Source organism: Notolabrus celidotus, chromosome 4 (assembly GCF_009762535.1).
Source record: "Notolabrus celidotus isolate fNotCel1 chromosome 4, fNotCel1.pri, whole genome shotgun sequence".
In the NCBI taxonomy this organism is placed as follows: Eukaryota; Metazoa; Chordata; class Actinopteri; order Labriformes; family Labridae; genus Notolabrus; species Notolabrus celidotus.
The window spans coordinates 25688212-25706594 of record NC_048275.1 but is presented as its reverse complement, the minus strand read 5'-3'; the positions used below and the strand labels follow the sequence as shown (position 1 = coordinate 25706594).

At 39.7% G+C, this 18383-nt stretch overlaps 1 protein-coding gene across 3 annotated transcripts in view; it reads left to right on the top strand.

Annotated features, from left to right (window-relative positions):
* The window catches only part of atrnl1a (attractin-like 1a), a 305950-nt gene that overhangs the window by 112322 nt on the left and 175245 nt on the right, over nt 1-18383 (top strand). For all 3 annotated transcript variants that reach the window (XM_034681468.1, XM_034681469.1, XM_034681470.1), the window contains 3 exons: nt 673-921; nt 1074-1211; nt 18088-18181. In XM_034681468.1, the coding sequence (XP_034537359.1) occupies nt 673-921; nt 1074-1211; nt 18088-18181 (481 nt within the window). The remainder of the gene's footprint in view (nt 1-672; nt 922-1073; nt 1212-18087; nt 18182-18383) is intronic.

The window sequence follows — 18383 nt, the reverse complement described above, 5'->3', positions numbered from 1 at the left end:
TAAAACAGATGACGCTGATACGAGCAGTGTGGCACCATCCGATTTTAAATAAACCTGCGCCACAAGAATTAACTTGTTTTCTGCTACATCTCCAAGTTTATGATTTTAACCAGTTTTTAGAGTCCGCAAAACAAAATTGAAATGTTTCAATGTGTAAAGTGATATATGTGTAGAGCATAGCTTGTCACAGTGTTTTTTTTTTATTATTATGGCAGTGGGGAATGCAGTTCTCATATAATTTCTTGCCAAGTAGTTGTTTGTTTCCTTTAACCACAACTTTGATCTGAGCCAAGCCAAACGTTTGAAATGAAATCCAGACTTAAATAAGGCAGATTTTAAAAAAAAGCACAACTGAATCATATTTTTGTAACAGTCATTTTTAATCGTAGGGATTAGAAGACGTGGACAAAAAGTATGATGTTCTGCTGCTTTTGATGTCAGACTGGAAAAACCTTGTGTTGTTCTTTGATTCTGAAATTCGAGGATTTTAAAATAATTTTTGCTGTTCCTCTTTGTGTTCAAACCAGGAAGTATAAAGAGCGTTCAAACTGCAGTCTTAGAATACATTTCAGGCTCAATGGTATGGTTTATATTCCCATTTATAACCAGAAATCTAACATTCTTTTTCTGTCTCTTATTCCCTCTTTCTGCCGTTTCACACCTCCTCTCCAGCCCAAAACTGTTCAGGTCTGCGCACATGTGCTGACTGTTTGGAGAGAGCTGAGTGCGGCTGGTGTGGTGATCCCAGCAACACCGGCAGGGGCGTTTGCATGGAGGGCTCTTACCGGGGCCCTATGAAACCTGCTGGTGTCAGGACCGGACCCCGAGACCGAGACAGGCTGCGAGAAAAGGACATGGTGCTTGATCAGAGTCTCTGTTCTTCTGATAGAGGCTACAACTGGGCTTACATCCAGTGTCCAGGTAAGAGAGAACACACCACGAGCTCGTCTGTTGGTTGGATTCAAAGGAAGGTATTTTGTTAGGTAGTCTAGTGCGGTAATTTTAACCTTACACATCGCACCTGAATGGAACTTTTGTGACACTTTGTGTGTGTGTGTGTGATTTCTTCCCAGCATGTCAGTGCAATGGCCACAGCAGGTGTGTGAACAGCAGCGTGTGTGAGCACTGTGGGAACCTGACAGCAGGGACGCACTGCCAGAACTGTATGCCGGGTTACTATGGTGACCCCATCAATGGAGGAAAGTGCAATGGTGAGTTCAAAGGTCACTGTGTTCCCTGTGGGTTTTTTCTCTCCTTCTTATTCAGTATCAACAAATGTCTTTATTAATTTTTGTATCAAATATACAATATACAAATAATTATGATAATAATATTAATAATAATAATAAAATCCAAATAAATAAATAAATAAATAAATAAATTTGAATTTAAATTAAAAAAAGGAAAAGCAAAATCAATGTGAAATTTAGACCACAACAACATAGAAATAATGTTTATAATAGGGCTACGTTTAAGGAATCCCTTGCTGAAAGCAATATGTCATTTCCACTTTATTTGTTTTTCATAAAAGCCAAGACTTGTCATCACTGCCACCATCGGTCAACAACACTGTAACAGCCACAAACAACCTGATGGGGGCAGTGTTTAAAAGCTGTGGTTGTGGACTCTGGTCTCTGTTGAGCAGTGAAAAAGCACAGTACACGTGTAGCTTTGACAGGATTGTGGCCTGCACACATCGAGGGAAACAGCCGCAGCAGCTCCGTCTGCTCTCTGATTTCATTTCTGGTTGTTTTTTTTAGGGAACAGCAGAGACGTTCAACTCAGAGAACGATGTATGTGCACCATATTATCCCGCTTGGAATCCATCTGTCAGCACTTTCCCATGCTTTGTTTTGTGTCATGTGGAAATAATCATGTTGATTCCCACAGTTGAAGTTGTTAACAACAGATTATGCATGTGTGTGTATGTGTGTGTGTGAGATGATAGAAAGCAGAAGCCACAGGAGAAGCAGAGTCTCGGGGGGCTGGCTTTGGAAAGGTTTGGTATAATATGTGGGCTTAATCTGGTGGGAGAAAACCTGGGAGATGGGAGAGAGTAATGAATGAATGAGTGACTGCTGGAGAGTGAGCGAGTGAGGGAGGGGAGAAGTGCGAGAGGAGGTGCAGTAAACATCAGTCTGGCTGTGACAGATGTGCGTTTTGGCTTGGCGGCAGCGTGACATTAAATCGCTCTTAATCATTTTCTTATTTCCTGAGCTGACTGGTGTCTGCGTCCCTGGCGGCTCCTCGCAGCGACTGAGCGCGGCGCTGATAGATGCTCGCTCCTCGTCGCCTCTGTACAGGCGGACAGATTCTGATGCACTCTCACTTCTGCTTTAGCTTCCCTCAAACTATTTTTTCCCTTTTCTTCCTTTCTTCCTCTGTCTTTGAGAGTTAGTGGCTTTGTCTGTCACCCTCATCAAAATGCTCCTCATTTCTTCCATTACCTGTTCTTTCATCTTTATTTATTTACATGTCATATTTTGTGTACTTTTATTTTCTGTCTATCTTTTCCTTCATACATTTTTCCCACCCATGATTTCTTTCTCGTCTTTCTCTCTCTCTACCCTTTCTTTGTTCTGTCATTTTTACCTTATTTTTGACTTGCCCTTGTTTCCTTTCACTAAGTGCTCTCCTTTTGTTTCTTTGTTTATTTAACTCTTGATCTTTCTGTTTTTCTTTACATTTTTCCTCCTTTCTTTTCTTATTCTCTGCTCCCTTCTTGTTATATCTATCTGAAATTCTTCCTTATTCGTACATTTCAATCTATTTTCCTTTGCTGATCTTTTTTATTTTGTCTTTCCCTCCTTTTAGATTTATTGGTTATTTCCTTCTTTTCTTTTTTTTTCTTTTCTTCCAAATTTTCTACTTTCTTCTTTTGTCATTTCTATCCTCTTTTCTTTAATCCTCTTCTCTTTTTAGTCTCTTTTTGTGTCCCTCTTTTTTTACTTGCCTTTCTGACTTTCTTCCCATTACAGACCTCCCGCTCTTTCTTATCACTTTTTTTTCTCTTCTCTCTTCTTAATTGCTCATTCTCTTCTCTTCTCTTCTCTTCTCTTCTCTTCTCTTCTCTTCTCTTCTCTTCTCTTCTCTTCTCTTCTCTTCTCTTCTCTTCTCTTCTCTTCTCTTCTCTTGCCTTCTCACATTTCTCGCTTATACTGTATATATATTTTGCTCTTTTCCTCCTTTTTCCTTTTCTTCCTTCTTGTTTATTCAGTTGCTTTACCTTCCTTTCCTTTCAGATTGAGAATTCTCCTACCCTTTTTCCGTTTTTTTTTCTTCTTTCCTCTTCTTTTCTGTCTTCTATTACTTTCCTAACATGTCCTATGCCATTTAATCTTTTTTAATCATCCTCCTCCAGTCCTCTTCATTCCCCACTTCACTGTCTCATTTGTCAACTTTTCTTTTCTCTTACTTTTCCTCTCATTTCCTGCACCTCTTTGTCCACTTGCACTTCAACCTTCATTTTCCCTTCTTCTTCCTCTCCACCTCCGTCGTTTCCACTTAAACAGCATAATAACTGTATCTCTCTTCTCTTTCACACTGTTCACCTGTCTTTCAATCCATTCATCTTTCTCTTCATCTCCTCCCTTCACTATCTCTCTTTGTTAGAGGCAGCACCGGATTTACCTTGAGCTAAACTACAGGGAGGCAATGATGTGTGGCCGATTAGTGGACGGAATGATGGAGAGACAAGGAGGGAGGGGGTAAGGCCTCGGTTCATGGGGTTATAAGGAGGATGGAGGGGTGAGAGAGGCAGAGACAAAGACAATCAGACAGAAAAGGGCGAGATAAAAGCACGTGTGGAGGGAGACAAGGTTAATACGATGAGAAAGGAAAGTCACCCTTGGATAGAAAGACGAGATGGAGGGATGGATGGAGAGGAAGAGATGGGGGACAGACAGAGGAGAGGGGAGTCTGTCTGTTCCCCTCATCCCTGTGACTGATGATTAACTAACCTTGTCAAATCTGGAAGAAGTGTGTGTTTGTGTGTGTGCAGGGCATTAATGTCCTCTTTATCTGACTGTACTGTTCACCTTGTCCTGCACAAAATAAAACGCACCTCTCCTGCCAACCTTCAGAGCTGCAGCTGACGATATGTTAGATCCCTGTCTTAACTTTGTGTTTCAGAGGCTGCATTTGTTTTCTTTAAACAGCCTAAAACTTATATTTTTGCTTTCTCAAATAGGCAGATTGATGTTCTCTGAACTTTTTCAATCATGTGTAGAAGGGAAGTAGTTATTCCACACGAGCTTGCTTTGCAAATAGAAACATCCACTTATGAAGATGTGCAACCAGATCTGTGTTCTGAGGCATTGTGTGGTTTGTGGTTAGTGTAATACTGTGTTAACAGTGCTGTTAGAGGATTAGGAGGGAGTCGAGGTGGATTCATGAGCCTTTGTCAAAGTGTTAAAGAGGCTTTATGTAGAGACTATAAGCACAGTGGCCGAGAAGGGCAGACAATCTGCAACGGCCAGAACAATCTTCATTGGGAGAAACGAGCTGCAAATGCAGACCATACTCTATGTTAAATGATTAACAAAGACCCAACATCAAGACAGGATAAGGTCCAATCCACTCTTACTGACAGGATTCAGTCTTATCTCATCTTAAAACACCATGAACATTGCACCTCGCAGTGTTTAGCTAATTACAGCAGCAAGGAAAAACTTTCTTTTAAAGGCAGAAACCTTGAACAGAACCAGACTCATGTTAGACAGCCATCTGCCTTGACCAAGTTGGGGTTGGAAAGAGGGATAGAGGGAGATGGACTGAGAGAGATGATAGTGGTGAGATGGATAGTAGCAGTTGTAGCAGCTGGAGCCACGCCCACAGCAGCAGGCCGTCTATGGCAGGGACTCAGAGGAACCTACGAGACAAGGGAGGGGACCTCAGGGACTCCAAAAAGGTCTGTGGTTAGTATAATGGGACAGGAAGAGTTCAAAGTTATAGGCGGACAGAGGAGAGAGATAGGATCCCAGTGTGTCAGTTCCCCTGGCAGTCTAAGCCTATAGCAGCATAACTAAGAGCTGGTCCAAACAAGACAAGCCCTAACTATGAGCTTCATCGAAAATGAAAGTTTTAAGCCTACTCTTAAAAGTAGAGAGGGTGTCTGCCTCCTGGACCCTGACTGGTAGATGATTCCAAAGGAGAGGTGCCTGATAACCAAAGGCTTGACCTCCCATACTATGTTTAGAGACTTGTGGTGCAAGCAGGCGTGCATGCTGGGAGCGTAGTGATCTGATGGAGATTGTTCTGGCCGTTGAAGATCATCTGCCCTTCTCCGCCGCCTTACTATAGCCTCTTTGAGCATTCTTTGCAGTCCTGATCATTTCCAGACATTGTCCAGGTGGAGTACATGTGAGTGGCGTTAACATTGAATAGTTCCTCTTTAATCTAGTCTCAGTTGACACTACCATGTTTTCCACTGTTGTTTTTTGTTTTGCAGAAACATCCTTGTACATTTTACTATGATTTACCAAAGAAACAACCACCATGACAGAAGACTCCTTCTTTTCCTCCTCCTGCTGCATGCGCTAACCATCAAAAATTCCCCTCAACCAAACTGAGTATTTTACACTGTGAAAGCCCATCTCACACAGGTTATCGCCACTGTGAGATGCAAGAGTGAGAGTCAGTTCCTTTAAATCTAAGGGCCTGAATATCCTGAATGAGTTTATATGTGACAGAAGGATTTGTAGTTCCTATAAATAAACCTCACCAGTCACTGGGTCAGGCTAACATTATGACACCTTGAGCTGCTGTTGGTCAGCTTGACTATAAAGCCTTAAGGTGACGATCGATCTCATATTGATCATTTATCAACGTTTTGGCTTAACTGGGTTCACTTTCTCATATGGGTTTGATATTTTCTCAGTTTAAAGACAGATAGAATAAAAATAAAAATATCAGAAAAATGAACAGAATAAGAGACTTTTGTTTTGTGTGTCAGACTGGAAAAGCATCTAATTGCTATTTCTTTCTCCAAGGGTTTGTAGTCAGAAGTTTTCTCTAGTGTTTAGCATCTGAGCAGGCAGCAGCTGTGGTGGGAGGCTTCATGGTTTGGTCCACATTTATAACTGTCTATTTTATGCTCCAGAAAGTGAAAGTGAATTTCTTTTGTTTGTTTATTTCTACATTTCCATATTTTTTTCAAACCTACAAATAAATAAATATGTATTGTTTTGGATACGTGTTAAAAAGTCTTTCTCTATCACATTGTTGTAGTACACATTCTTGTGATCTATCCCCTGATCGTCTTGCTGGTCCTCAGGTTTTAGTGAGGCATCACCAGGAGCAGCAAGCAGACCACTGTGCACTCTGTTCCCTCTCTGTTGTCTTCCAGGCAAGACTCCAGCTTGTATTATTTCTTCTTCTGCTTGTTATCTTTTGCTGCCCACCATGCTTCTTAGCCGTCGGCAACTCACGCTGAACAGTTTTATTGCTTCCATAAATTTTGCATGATTCACATCAGTAGCCCGCATCACTCTCTGAAACTTCGTCTCTCACTCTCTCTGTGGGCTACCTTACATGCTCTCTCTCTGCAGACTGTCCGGCGTGCTGATCGATGATACATAGAAACACCACACAAGTCAAAGGTTGCTGTTGGGTCTTGAGGATGTTTTGTCCCTCAGCCAAGAGGTTTCATCATCTCTTGCAGGTTCAGCTCAGTTCAGGGCAAGTTTCTCCTGAGGTTGCACAGGAGTACAAGTGCTCTTCTCTACTTTATTTTCCAACTGGAAAAGAAATATATGATATCTTCATGTAACAAAATTTATCTAACAAGATTAGAATAACAGAAAAGTTGCCACTGGATGCGTTTTAGGCGCATACATACAGAGAGAACACAAATTTTGAAATATTTATTGTGATAGGAGGAAGTAATGGGACAACAGGGATCAAATTGTTGGTTTTATTTTGGCCCTTTGCTGATTTTACCGAACTCTTTATATTACTTGAAGTTAAAGTGGCTTTTACGAAGAGCTCAATCTAAAAGGTCTCCTTGAATCACTCAGACAGCGACTGAACAGCACAGATGATATTTTACCTGTTTTTCACAATCTGAAAGATTCTCACATTTTATTTTCTATCTCTTAATTTTCACTATTTTAAAACTTTTGTACAATTCTTTTTTCCCATCCATTAAAAAATTTACTCAGAAAAAAAACTGATGGCTTCAAACACTCTTTTTTCCACCCCCCAACTGTATTAGAGTTTTTCTGGAAGTGGGTTGTTAAAATCTATACACAGTCAATGGCCACCTGTAGTAATTCTGGTGCCACAAACATCTCTCTGTGAAATAATGCTGAGTATGCAAGGCCTGTACATTTTGTAGGATATGTAGCATCAACCAGATTAATTTTTATAATGCAGAAATAGTTTTTATGTTTAAGTCAATCACAACAAATATAGATACCAAAGATATGATCAAACTTTTTCTGACAACTTATTTATTTGACTTTCAACTAGCCAAAATCTGCATGTGAATAAGGTTTTCTTTTTAAATGTATGTCTCGTTTGCAGACATTCAAAGGACTGTTGTTGCCCAAACCAAACCACAAACTGTGTATGGAATCAAATCTCTAACTTTGGTGCCAAAGTACTGTGAGCTACACAAACAACCCCCTCCTCACTCTCTCCCCTCTATTCCCTCTGCCTCTGTCTTCTGTCCCTTATTGTGAGGTTTTCATGGACAGTGTCTGAGCATGGAGCAACAGCAGGAGTTGTTTGTACATTTGTGTTTAGTGCAGATCTTTAAAGATGTTGAGTGATGTCCCACATGCAAGAAACGGGCAACCCAGCAGCTTCAACCAGGGAGCAGGACAGACAGGACAGCAGGGTAGTGTGTGTGTGTGTGTGTGTGTGTGTGTGTGTGTGTGTGTGTGTGTGTGTGTGTGTGTGTGTGTGTGTGGTGTGTGTGTGTGTGTGTGTGTGTGTGTGTGTGTGTGTGTGTGTGTGTGTGTGTGTGTGATGGATCAGACAGAGCCAGCTGTTGTTGCTGAGCTCTCACAGCAGTAGAGTAGCAGCTGACGGATGCAGCCTGCAGTTGCCCCATTCAGTCTTCAGATTGGAGAAGTTGCCAAATCAACTCTTACCTGCTGTCTCAAGTGTGTCCGAGTGTGTGTGCTTTGAAACATGTCTGTGTGCTTATTTGTACCTGTAGAGCCTTGTGGCGGAATTACAAATCTACCCAGCATTCTTGGCGGTATTTAGTCATCTTTCCTCTGGCAGCTCTATTCCTGGAGTGTGACTGGTCAACATATGAATGCACACACACTCACGCACACACACAAGCGGTTCTTTAATTATGATTTTTAAACAGCTTTTGAATCCGGTCTGATCTCCACTCGGCTGCAGCTGTGACTCACATCCTGCTCCAATAAGCTGCTTTCTTTGAGACTGCGTGCCTTTATCTCTGGCTCAGCACTCACACAGACATAAACCAACATGCTAACCACTGCCTATTCTATCATGCAGGACACACAGTAGTGTTGAATAAAGTCATTCAAACTAGACAAACATTCATAACTTGATGTTATGAAAAAAGGCTCACTGGCTCACACAAGGCTTGTGTAGCAGAAAAGAAAATGACAGACATTTCACACAAAGCCTGAGAGTCCATTCAAGGTGACAAGCAGTGTATTGATCTGCTGAACATGACATGCTCTACTTTGAAGCATTGTGCCACACCGTATAGATCCAACACACCCTGTGCAAAGAGTAGTGTTGTAAGGCTTTTGGGGATCTGCTCTCTTACTATTATTTTTCTTTCTTTCTTTCTTTCTTTGCCCATCTGAACACTGTTCATGGGGGTCCCCTGTTCCTCTTTTTCTAAAGCTATACCTTTGGGCATTTTGCCTTTATTGGACAGCTAAAAAGAGACAGGAAATGTGGGGGATAGAGAGTGGGGGAAGACTTGCAGCAAATGGGTGAGGCTGGGAGTCAAACCAGTGACTGCTGCGATGAGGGCTATAGCCTCTATACAGTATATGGGGCATACGCTTAATCTGCTAGTCCAACCATGCCCCAGTGCTCTTGTTAAATAATTTCACAAACTCTACCTTGTACAATTAAAGATCAATCTACAGATCTAAGTCCATGTCCACCTGGCATGAAGATTTAGTTTGAAATCCACTCAAGTTGTCCAACTGAACCTTTAAAAGATCTGATTTATTATTTTTGGTCGTTTTGTGTCTTTTAAAGACATATTTTTGTCATTTTAACTCTCCCAACTGATATATTAATTTAAATAAGTAAGTTAGCATGGGTTTTATTTTTTAGTTTAGACTATGAAACATGGTTGTCACAACAGCTCACCAAGAAGTGAGGCCAAAACTTTTAAAGCTCCCACTGATGACTTGCTGCAGTATAGGTCATAAAGCATGCCTCATTTAACACAGCCAGGTGATTAATAAGAGAGCCAGGTAATATACAAGCTGACACAAAGTGTATAGAGATTAAAAAAAACAACCACATTATCACTTTTAAGGTGGAGAAGAACTATCCACCTTTAAAGTGATAATATCTTCTCTCTCTTTAGTTTTTGCTGAGTGAAGGAATTTATGTTCAAAGAATTTAAATGAACTAGGCCATGAAAATCAGTCCTTATTGTATGTATGTGCATATTTATGTGTGCATTTCCATTATTACACAGTGTCTTTTCTTTATGTTTGCCCCCTTTAACCTAGACCCCATCATTAAACCACAAAGCTCTACCCCCTCTTATCAAACCAAACTGCCTGTCTAGGGAATAGGACAATGAAAAAGCTGAGTCAGCTGCAGGTGAAGGATAACACTGATAATGATGAAAATGAAGAAAAATATCCATGAGCATGTCATATATTGTAATCTGGGAGCTAAAGAAGGGTTCATTGGCATCCTGAAATAATCATAGTTTGAAAAATTGTGATATGGAAACATAAAGTTGGGAAACAACCATTTGCTAAACTATAGAATAATCTAATGTCAGTTTTATTTTTTCCCCTTAAAAATTATGTGCAGGAAATAGTTCAGATCTGCTATTGCTGACATTCTTTTTATGTGCAATTTTTTCCAGCGTTTAAAAAACATTGCATCCAAACATCAAAAACATGCTTACTGATAAAGTATTGCAATTATGTGACACCCAACCCAAACTACAAACACTGGACTTTATATATAACAAACAATAAAAAGTGTTGTGGAAACAATTCATATTGTAGGATCAAAATTTGAAAAGATCTCAACGCCCAATAAAAATCTTCAAGCCATAGGATTTCTTTGTTTTTGAGCTTATTTTGGGATAGTTTTATTTGTAATGGATCAATAAGGCCTGTTTTGTTGGGTATCTTAGAATCCTTCATATTATTTTAATTTGCACAACACTTATTAAGTTTTGTTAACTGGGCAAATTATGAGCCCTTATATTCTATATACATTTCAACAAGATTTATTGATCTGAAATAAAATCGAAAAAATGAAATAGAATCAAGAACACCTCACAACAAGATTTGAATGGAGTGTTAAGACCCTAAACTTTTTGCAATGGGCCATACTGCCGTGTAAAACCTGCTCATTTTACTGCAACGTGACTATTAACGTGATATGTAGTTTAACAGTTGGATTACAATTTTCAGCATCCTAAAGTATGGAGAAGGCTATGTATATTGTGTCACAGCTACTGTTGCATCCTGTTGACACACTGAAACACTGGTCTCGTTAATACCTGAATATAGGCTTTTGGGATTAGAGACTAGCTTTAAAATGATGTATAAAAACATGAAAAAGACACAAACTTAAATCAGTTAGCAACTCGGTGTGAGCACCTCCTCTGTCTATAGGTGCCAGTCTTAAAAATATCAGAGTGATCAATGTGAGGAAGTGCCAAACCTTTATGGAGTCAGTCTTTTACAGATGTGCGCTCACAGGACACTGCCACCATAACAGGCACATGAGCCCACATTTGTTATTATCTAAATACTGTATATCTGGATCCAAGTAGTTTTAATCAACACTTGATGCAGGTGTGAACATTTCAGACAATGGTATATTTCAGAAAGTCTACCTGGAATTACAACACTTTCTTCTGTTGAAGCACTGTTGCTGCATGAACTGATGCGTTGACATTACTTTTTGATTAACATGTGTATCGTGCAGTCTCCTACACAACAGACCTGATTTCTGTCAAACAAATCAGATTGATATGTTTAGAAATGAGCCGAGGGAGGTTAGATGAGGGCTGGTTCATCAAGAACACTCTTCAAACCATCTGTTGTCATTGTTTACAGGTACTGCTTTTACATTACAAAACCAGATTATTATTATATTTACTTCTTTACACTGCACTTTATTAATAACAATGGAAATTTTCCCACAGGACGATCATTTAAAACTTTTTATACAACAGAGAGACCCTCAAAACAGTCTGTGGGTTGAGACTCATATTCTGTATTTTACAGTATTTTCTATCAATGTGACAAATATTGTCCAATTAAAACCCAAACCACTGATCTTTGACCAATTTATAATGTCCATTTAAGAAGAAGCCTGTAACCAAATAAAACACTGCCAGTTAAAGGAGAAATATTCACGTGCTGTAATGTTTTGCCGTATGTTAATGTCTCAGAGGCAGGATGGTGGGACCAAGTTATCCCACTGTTGTGTCAGCACCGGAGGTAGTAAAAGAGCCATTACCGTAGTGTGTTTAACTTGCATGTTTTTGCAACACCATGACAGGATGCAAAATCCAACACTGGAGCAATAGAACGTGGGATCAGTATGAAATTACAAAAGTGTGAAAATGGTTGAGTTCCATTGTGGTGCTGCTGCAGACTTGCACAATTAAAAAGGTGATAGGGGCTCATTTGAAAGACAACATGCCCTAGTTTGTGAAAATTACCTTGATATGGAGCTTACACCCAAACTAGTGTATCGTACATAAGCTCAAGTATGAGGGAGGATTATTGTTTTATGGCACTGTCGTTATCTTTGATGAAACCGTGCACAATGTCACAGCTACAAAAACCCCAAATGTACTCTTTATATCATCTTGACGACATCTCAAAGTCAAATGTAGATTTTTGGTGTCATTGACATCCCCTAAACCTCAACCCTGATGCAGTGCATTGCTGGTCTGGTGGATTTCACAGAATTACCAAAAGCAGTGCCATTGCTGCACTTGTCACCACAGCCAGGCCTGTGCTCAAAAACACAGAAACCATTGACTGAATAATATACTACACACGCACATGCATCATCTAATAATACAGAAGCTACACAGTGATTTCGAGAAGACTTGCTTTTGATTTGATCATGTGGTGGCTCAAAAAAATCCCAATTTTTATTTACATGCATACAATGTGTAAACACAGCTGCACACATGGTTTCTTCATTCCTTCTTTTCAAGACTCAGACCTTTGATGGAGAGCAAGAAGCAGAAGTGATGGAGAGAGGAGCAATTAGGATGTCAGAGATTTCCTCACCTTTTCTGCCTTCATGTGAAGGAGCTCCATACTGCTTACAACAAGAAGGAAGCACTTTAGGAATTGCAGAGGAGGAATTTACAAGTTTGAATAATTTAGCCTCCTCCTTTTTAATTGAACTTAAGAATTTGTTCAAATTTCCTCTGCAGGATATTTGGCAGCATCAGAGGAGAATTCACATGAGGTACGGGTGATTTTAAGTTCACTGGTTGTTAAGTCGAACAGCACAAGAAAAACCTTTGAATCCTCAGCTTTTTAAGAGAGCTTCCCCTGAGAATAAAACGGAGTCGAGTGTGGAAACAGATAAAATGATCAGGGTTGTTCTTTAATGGTTTCTCACTGACTTATATCCTTGTCTCTACCTGTTTCTTTCTGACTCACACAGAAAACAAACACACACACACACACACACACACACACACACACACACACACACACACACACACACACACACACACACACACACATTGTTCCCACCTACACATGGAGCACACCCTGACAACAGGCGATTTTTGTGTTGTGTGTGTGCACTCAGAGGCAGTGGGGTGAGAAATTGTACTCTCTTCAGGGGGCTTGCACAAGTCAAGGGAAATATGATTTATATCAAATCAGCCTTTTTTTGCTAACAGATCAGGTTTCTTTTTATTGCTGCTTATTTCTGTGTTGTCAGCAAGTGTGGTGTGTGATGTGCGTTTTATTCATTCGCACTCTTCTTCTTTATGATTCCCCTGCTCCTTACACCCTTCATCCCCAGCTGCTCTCTCTTTCTTTCCCCTTCTGTAAGGATTGAGTTCATTTCCCCCTGGCAATTGAATGTAACATGTCTGCTGACAGCTTCAATCAGTCAGTGGGTTCCCTTAAAAAAAAGTCAAAAATAAATCTGCAACAACAAGAAAAAAGGTCTCCAATCTTCAGTGAAAAAAGCCTGAAAAAATGAATGAAAAGATTTATTGCACTGTGGCAACCAGTGATGTTTTTGAACCCAAAGAGAGCGTATTTTTATTAGATTATATCTGATAACGCATTTAATAGTAGCAAAAAGAACTGGGAATGTTTCCATTTGAAGATACCACTTTTGATACCATGAAATACAGTCTGTATTTCTCTCAGTTAGTGCCTGATCTACAAACATTCAGCTTCATAATACGAAAAATACAGAAAAATCTAAGTTACATGTTTAATGGTATGCTTAGCAATATGTCAACTGAAAAGTCATTGATTGAAAATTGGTGTGAAGGTGAAAAATCATTGGCTCCTCAAAAAAACAGGGGGGATTTGAGTTACATCCAATAATTAAGGTAGAGGATTAGGGCCACTGAAAAAAAATAAAAATAAGGTGCAATATTTTTCAATTCCAAGCAAAAAGTCAGAATAGTGCTTTTTTCCCATCATATATCTGACTGTAATCTCAGAAAAAAAAATGCACCTTAATAATTTTTTCCATTGGCCCTTATCCTCTTCCGTACATAATAGACTAAAATTCAAAGCTTGATCTGAAAAGTCCAGCCACTACCGATGTGCCAGAATCCAGCAGCTACAACTACTACTATCCATCTCACCACCATCATCTATCTCTCTCTTCATCTCCTCTGTCCCTCCTTCCAACCCCAAAACAAGGTAGAGGTCGAGGCAGATGGCTGTCTAACATGAGTCTGGTTCTGCTCGAGGTTTCTGCCTTTTAAAAATGACGTTTTTCCTTGCAGCTGTTACTTGCTGAATGCTGCAGCTTCTTAGCCGTTGACTTGGTAGAAATTCTTCAAGACGTATCACCCCTCCTCTGAAAGGCTTCTTTAGTTCTGAGTAGACTGATGGACAAAGCTAGAAAACATAAGCCTTTGCCTTTAGCAACTTTATAACCTGCATACAGTGGATGTTCAGAGTTGGAGTAGACAGTAGTAGCAGAATGACTTCGCCTGAACTACTGTTATTATTAGTAAATGGTCTTCCACAAACCACTATATGTGCATTGTGCATCCATATTGCAAGACTGCAATGTGAAGCATCACAAGCTTCCAGTCATCTGTTCCAACTATGTTCCAGTAGCCTCAGTAGATTCAGCTGAAAGAAAATATGCACTTTGATTATTGTGCACTTGGAACAATGACAGCACACTGCCAGCTCAAATAAACCTCCTCTCAGTGAACATTGTGGTTTTACACACTGGAACAGCCTACAGGCTAAGTTTACAGTTTGATCAGCAGAATAAACTCTTGCAAAGACTGACAGGGACTGTGTTTGTGTGGCGAAAGGTTTTATAATCAAACATCATCGCAGAAACATTGCAGCAAATTAAATTTTCAGTGTACAAACACGTCTGATTATGTTTTGTTCCACTTAAACTAAGCCTGATTATTACTGAGGTAACAGTACATGACAAGTAAATAAGGGTGTTAATGTAAAAAACAAGACTCTAGAGAGTTAACAGCTTGTTAACACTGCTTCAAGGATATCAAGAAATATGATTTTGATGAGAAATTTGAGGGACGCCATAACCTATCCATCGTGATCAACAGTGTGTCATGTGTCAAGTTCGATCAGGCCTGTGACCTGTGTATCACTGGAATAACTGTGGCTCCGTTGGATCAATTCATATGTGAGGTTTGAGCTGTTTTTTAAATCTATCAACTTAGAACATAACTAGAGATGAGATCTTGGAATAGCTGCATGTCCGACACTCATCCTAATGTTTAATGTTCAGAGTGGGGACTTTGTCTGCACTGAGACTGCTCAACTGGAAGCAGGCTATGTTCACTACTGAGGGGATTACAGAGGTTTCATGTTTGTTTGTAGACAGGAGAAAAGCTAACAAAAGGATTGACTCTGATTTACTCAGATCTTGAATCATCTGACTTACCAAGTCTGTCATTCTGTCTTTTCAAGTGTCTTAGTCAAACTAATTTGTCCTTTGGGATTACAGTTTGTGAACACTGCAATCCGAAACAAGTTACTGGTTCACTCCCCTCTTTCTGTCTGTATATGTTGGTATTCTCTCTACCATTAGTCAAATCTGTGTCAACATCTCTCCTAGCTGTGTCCTTTGTTGACTGCCCAGTAATTGAATATTGTGTAAACAGCAGGGTGACCTGAGCCGGCACTAATACACCTGTGATTTGTCTATTATAGAGTCTAAAAGCCACTTTCTGCTACGGCTCAGTTATCTCTTAAACCCTCACACTCCAGGTTCCCTGTCTTTGTGACAGGTCAATGTAATTTCCAGTAATAGTCTGAGATTGCATTTTCTTTTAGTTCCCGACTCCTGTGTCAGCGTCTGTGTTTTATAAGTGGAAGAATGTCAGCCTGACTTTCAGCCCACTGACATTTACCTTTATTTTCCTGCCACTCCGTGTGTGTGTTCAAAAATCTAAATATTTAGAGCAGCGTTTATGTCTCCCACCTTGTTTTTGTTCAGCATAAGCGATCAGATCAGACACAGGAGGAGAATGGAGGGAGTAGGTTGTTTTCCTCTCATTATCTGTCGGCGCCTTGGCTTTACCTTGACCTGAGTGCACCTCTGCTTTATTACATGGCCTGTCTGTGTGCCAATTGGAAAGAATAAAAACAAAGCACAAAGTCGATTCAGCTGGAGAGGGACACAGGAAAGAGGGTGGGGATAGGAAGAAGCACACAAACACACTGAAACACAAGGGTATAGAGAACGTCTCGTTTTTCCCCACCAGTCCATTAGTCATTCTGCGCAGAAGTTATTTAGTGTGTAAATTACAGGCTTGGCTTCATTTGATTCATCATGCTCATCTTTTACATAAAAAAATGATGAAAAAGATGAGACTTCCAAAGCTTTCAAAAATCAAAGTTATACTATCCATTTTGGTACTTTATGCATAGAGAATTTTCCAAAGAACGACCTTTTTGCTTGTGCTGAATATGAAAACCAGTAAATCTTGCGTGATAGCCCCTCAGATCTGTTAATAATTTAATTGTCCTTCCATGATACATAACTGATATCATATTTTCCCTTTCGGCCTTCACTCTTTTTAGGTTCCATTTCATAACCTGACTGCACTGTGTGTTCTGTATCTTATTTATGTTTGATTGTGACTTTGACCCGTCAGCCATCTTGATAAAGAACAAAACTAAAATCCTAAACCTAACTGGCATCCCTCAGTCGCTCAACTTTTCTTACACTCCATTTTAAGTATCACAATCTTACTTTAGCTGCACAAAATACTCAGCCTGTCACCAGGATAGCTTTTGAAGCAGATATAATCTGCTCCCCTCCTTAACAGATTTTGGAATAAGTTCAGCACAATGCTACTGGATGCTTTTGACTAGGGCCATCTGTTACAATTAAATAATTTAAGAGCCCAAACAAAACAAAAATGCCCCATAGAAAGCTTGAAATCAAAATGTACCAGTCCAAACTGGTTGCAGTGTTTAACCATGAAAAAGTGGTTCACTTTGACTCTGAGTTGGATTATCACGACATTCTGTATATGAGACAAACATATTAAGGATTGTAAGCACTTCTGTCTGTTTCCTGTTCACAAACAACGCAATAGTCAAATGTACTGTATAACGTAAGACATCTATCTACAAGGGGCTGATTAACATTTACCAAACAGATATTGCTGAAAGGATTGGTACTGCAAAGTAATCCATTAGTAAGATTATGTAAAATGTAACATGTTAATTACTTTTACACATGTTTTTGTTCTAATTCAACATGATTGATGGTCGAGGTCTGTCTAGATTTGACAGCACATGCATACTCCAGGCTGTATAATATCACATCTCATGCAAACAGCTGACCTGAAATCTTCAACTGGAAGAAACACAAAACAGTCTAATTAACAAAAGTCATTGTTGTGCTGTAGAACCCACAACCTCTAGTCCTGGTGCACTACCTCCCTATCATCAAACAGAGTTAGGGAGTGGCTAGTGAAAGGAATTTAGCCTTTAGCAGCTACATTTACCCAAGAAGATGGAAGGGACCAAATTCAGAGGTATAATACAGTGGTCATAGGACAAGGTCATGCAACTCTACACAGGTTTTAAAAAAGGTTGAAATGAATTAATAAAATGAAAAAAAAAAAAGCTCACCAGTGGCCTTATCCTGCTCCAAAATATGTATTGCCCAAGCCGTATCTTTGAAACCTTCATAAAAGAATATTCATCACAAAGATGTGGAAAGGTCTTTCAGTTTAGTCTTTTCCCAGAACAAGAAAAGAAGACTGGATATTTTAATCAGGAGCATGACTTCTGAGAGAGAGTTAGATTATGTGTCCTGTTTCCAGGAAAATTAGTGATTTGTCCTTTCTGTCATTCTTACATCTCCCTATTACACCTTATTTCACTTGTCTCACTCTCCTTCTGTCTCTGAATTCTCTTCCCCCCTTTCACCTTTTTCTCTCCTTCAGTCTCCCACATAATCTAATTTATCTTCTGCTGCCTACTCCCACTCTTGTTGTGTGCATACACTCCCTCAAATGGAGATCTGGTAACAACTATTTTTCAAATTTATGGTGTGCAGGGTCTGGTGCTGTAAGCAAAATTTGCAAAAGCTTCTGAAAACTCTTAGGTTTTATCATTTGCTGACATCTAGTATATTCTGAATCTGCTGCACTGGACATTGAATCTTAACAAATCAGCGTTTGTCTTGTTTTTGCAGCATGCAAGTGTAACAGCCACGCCAATGTGTGCCACGTCAACACAGGGAAGTGCTTCTGTACCACCAAAGGCATCAAGGGAGACCAGTGTCAGCTGTGAGTATACCACCACATTACTGCAACCCCTACAAATTTTTGAAGCCCCTTTACGCCAGGTGATCCACTTCAATAATACAGACACAAAAAATGAACAAGACATTTTAACAACAAGCAACAAACACAGCATAAAACTTTGTCCAGATAATTAAGGGGATGCTTCGGCATGAAATAAAGTGCTTGCAAGCAGCACTTTTAAACA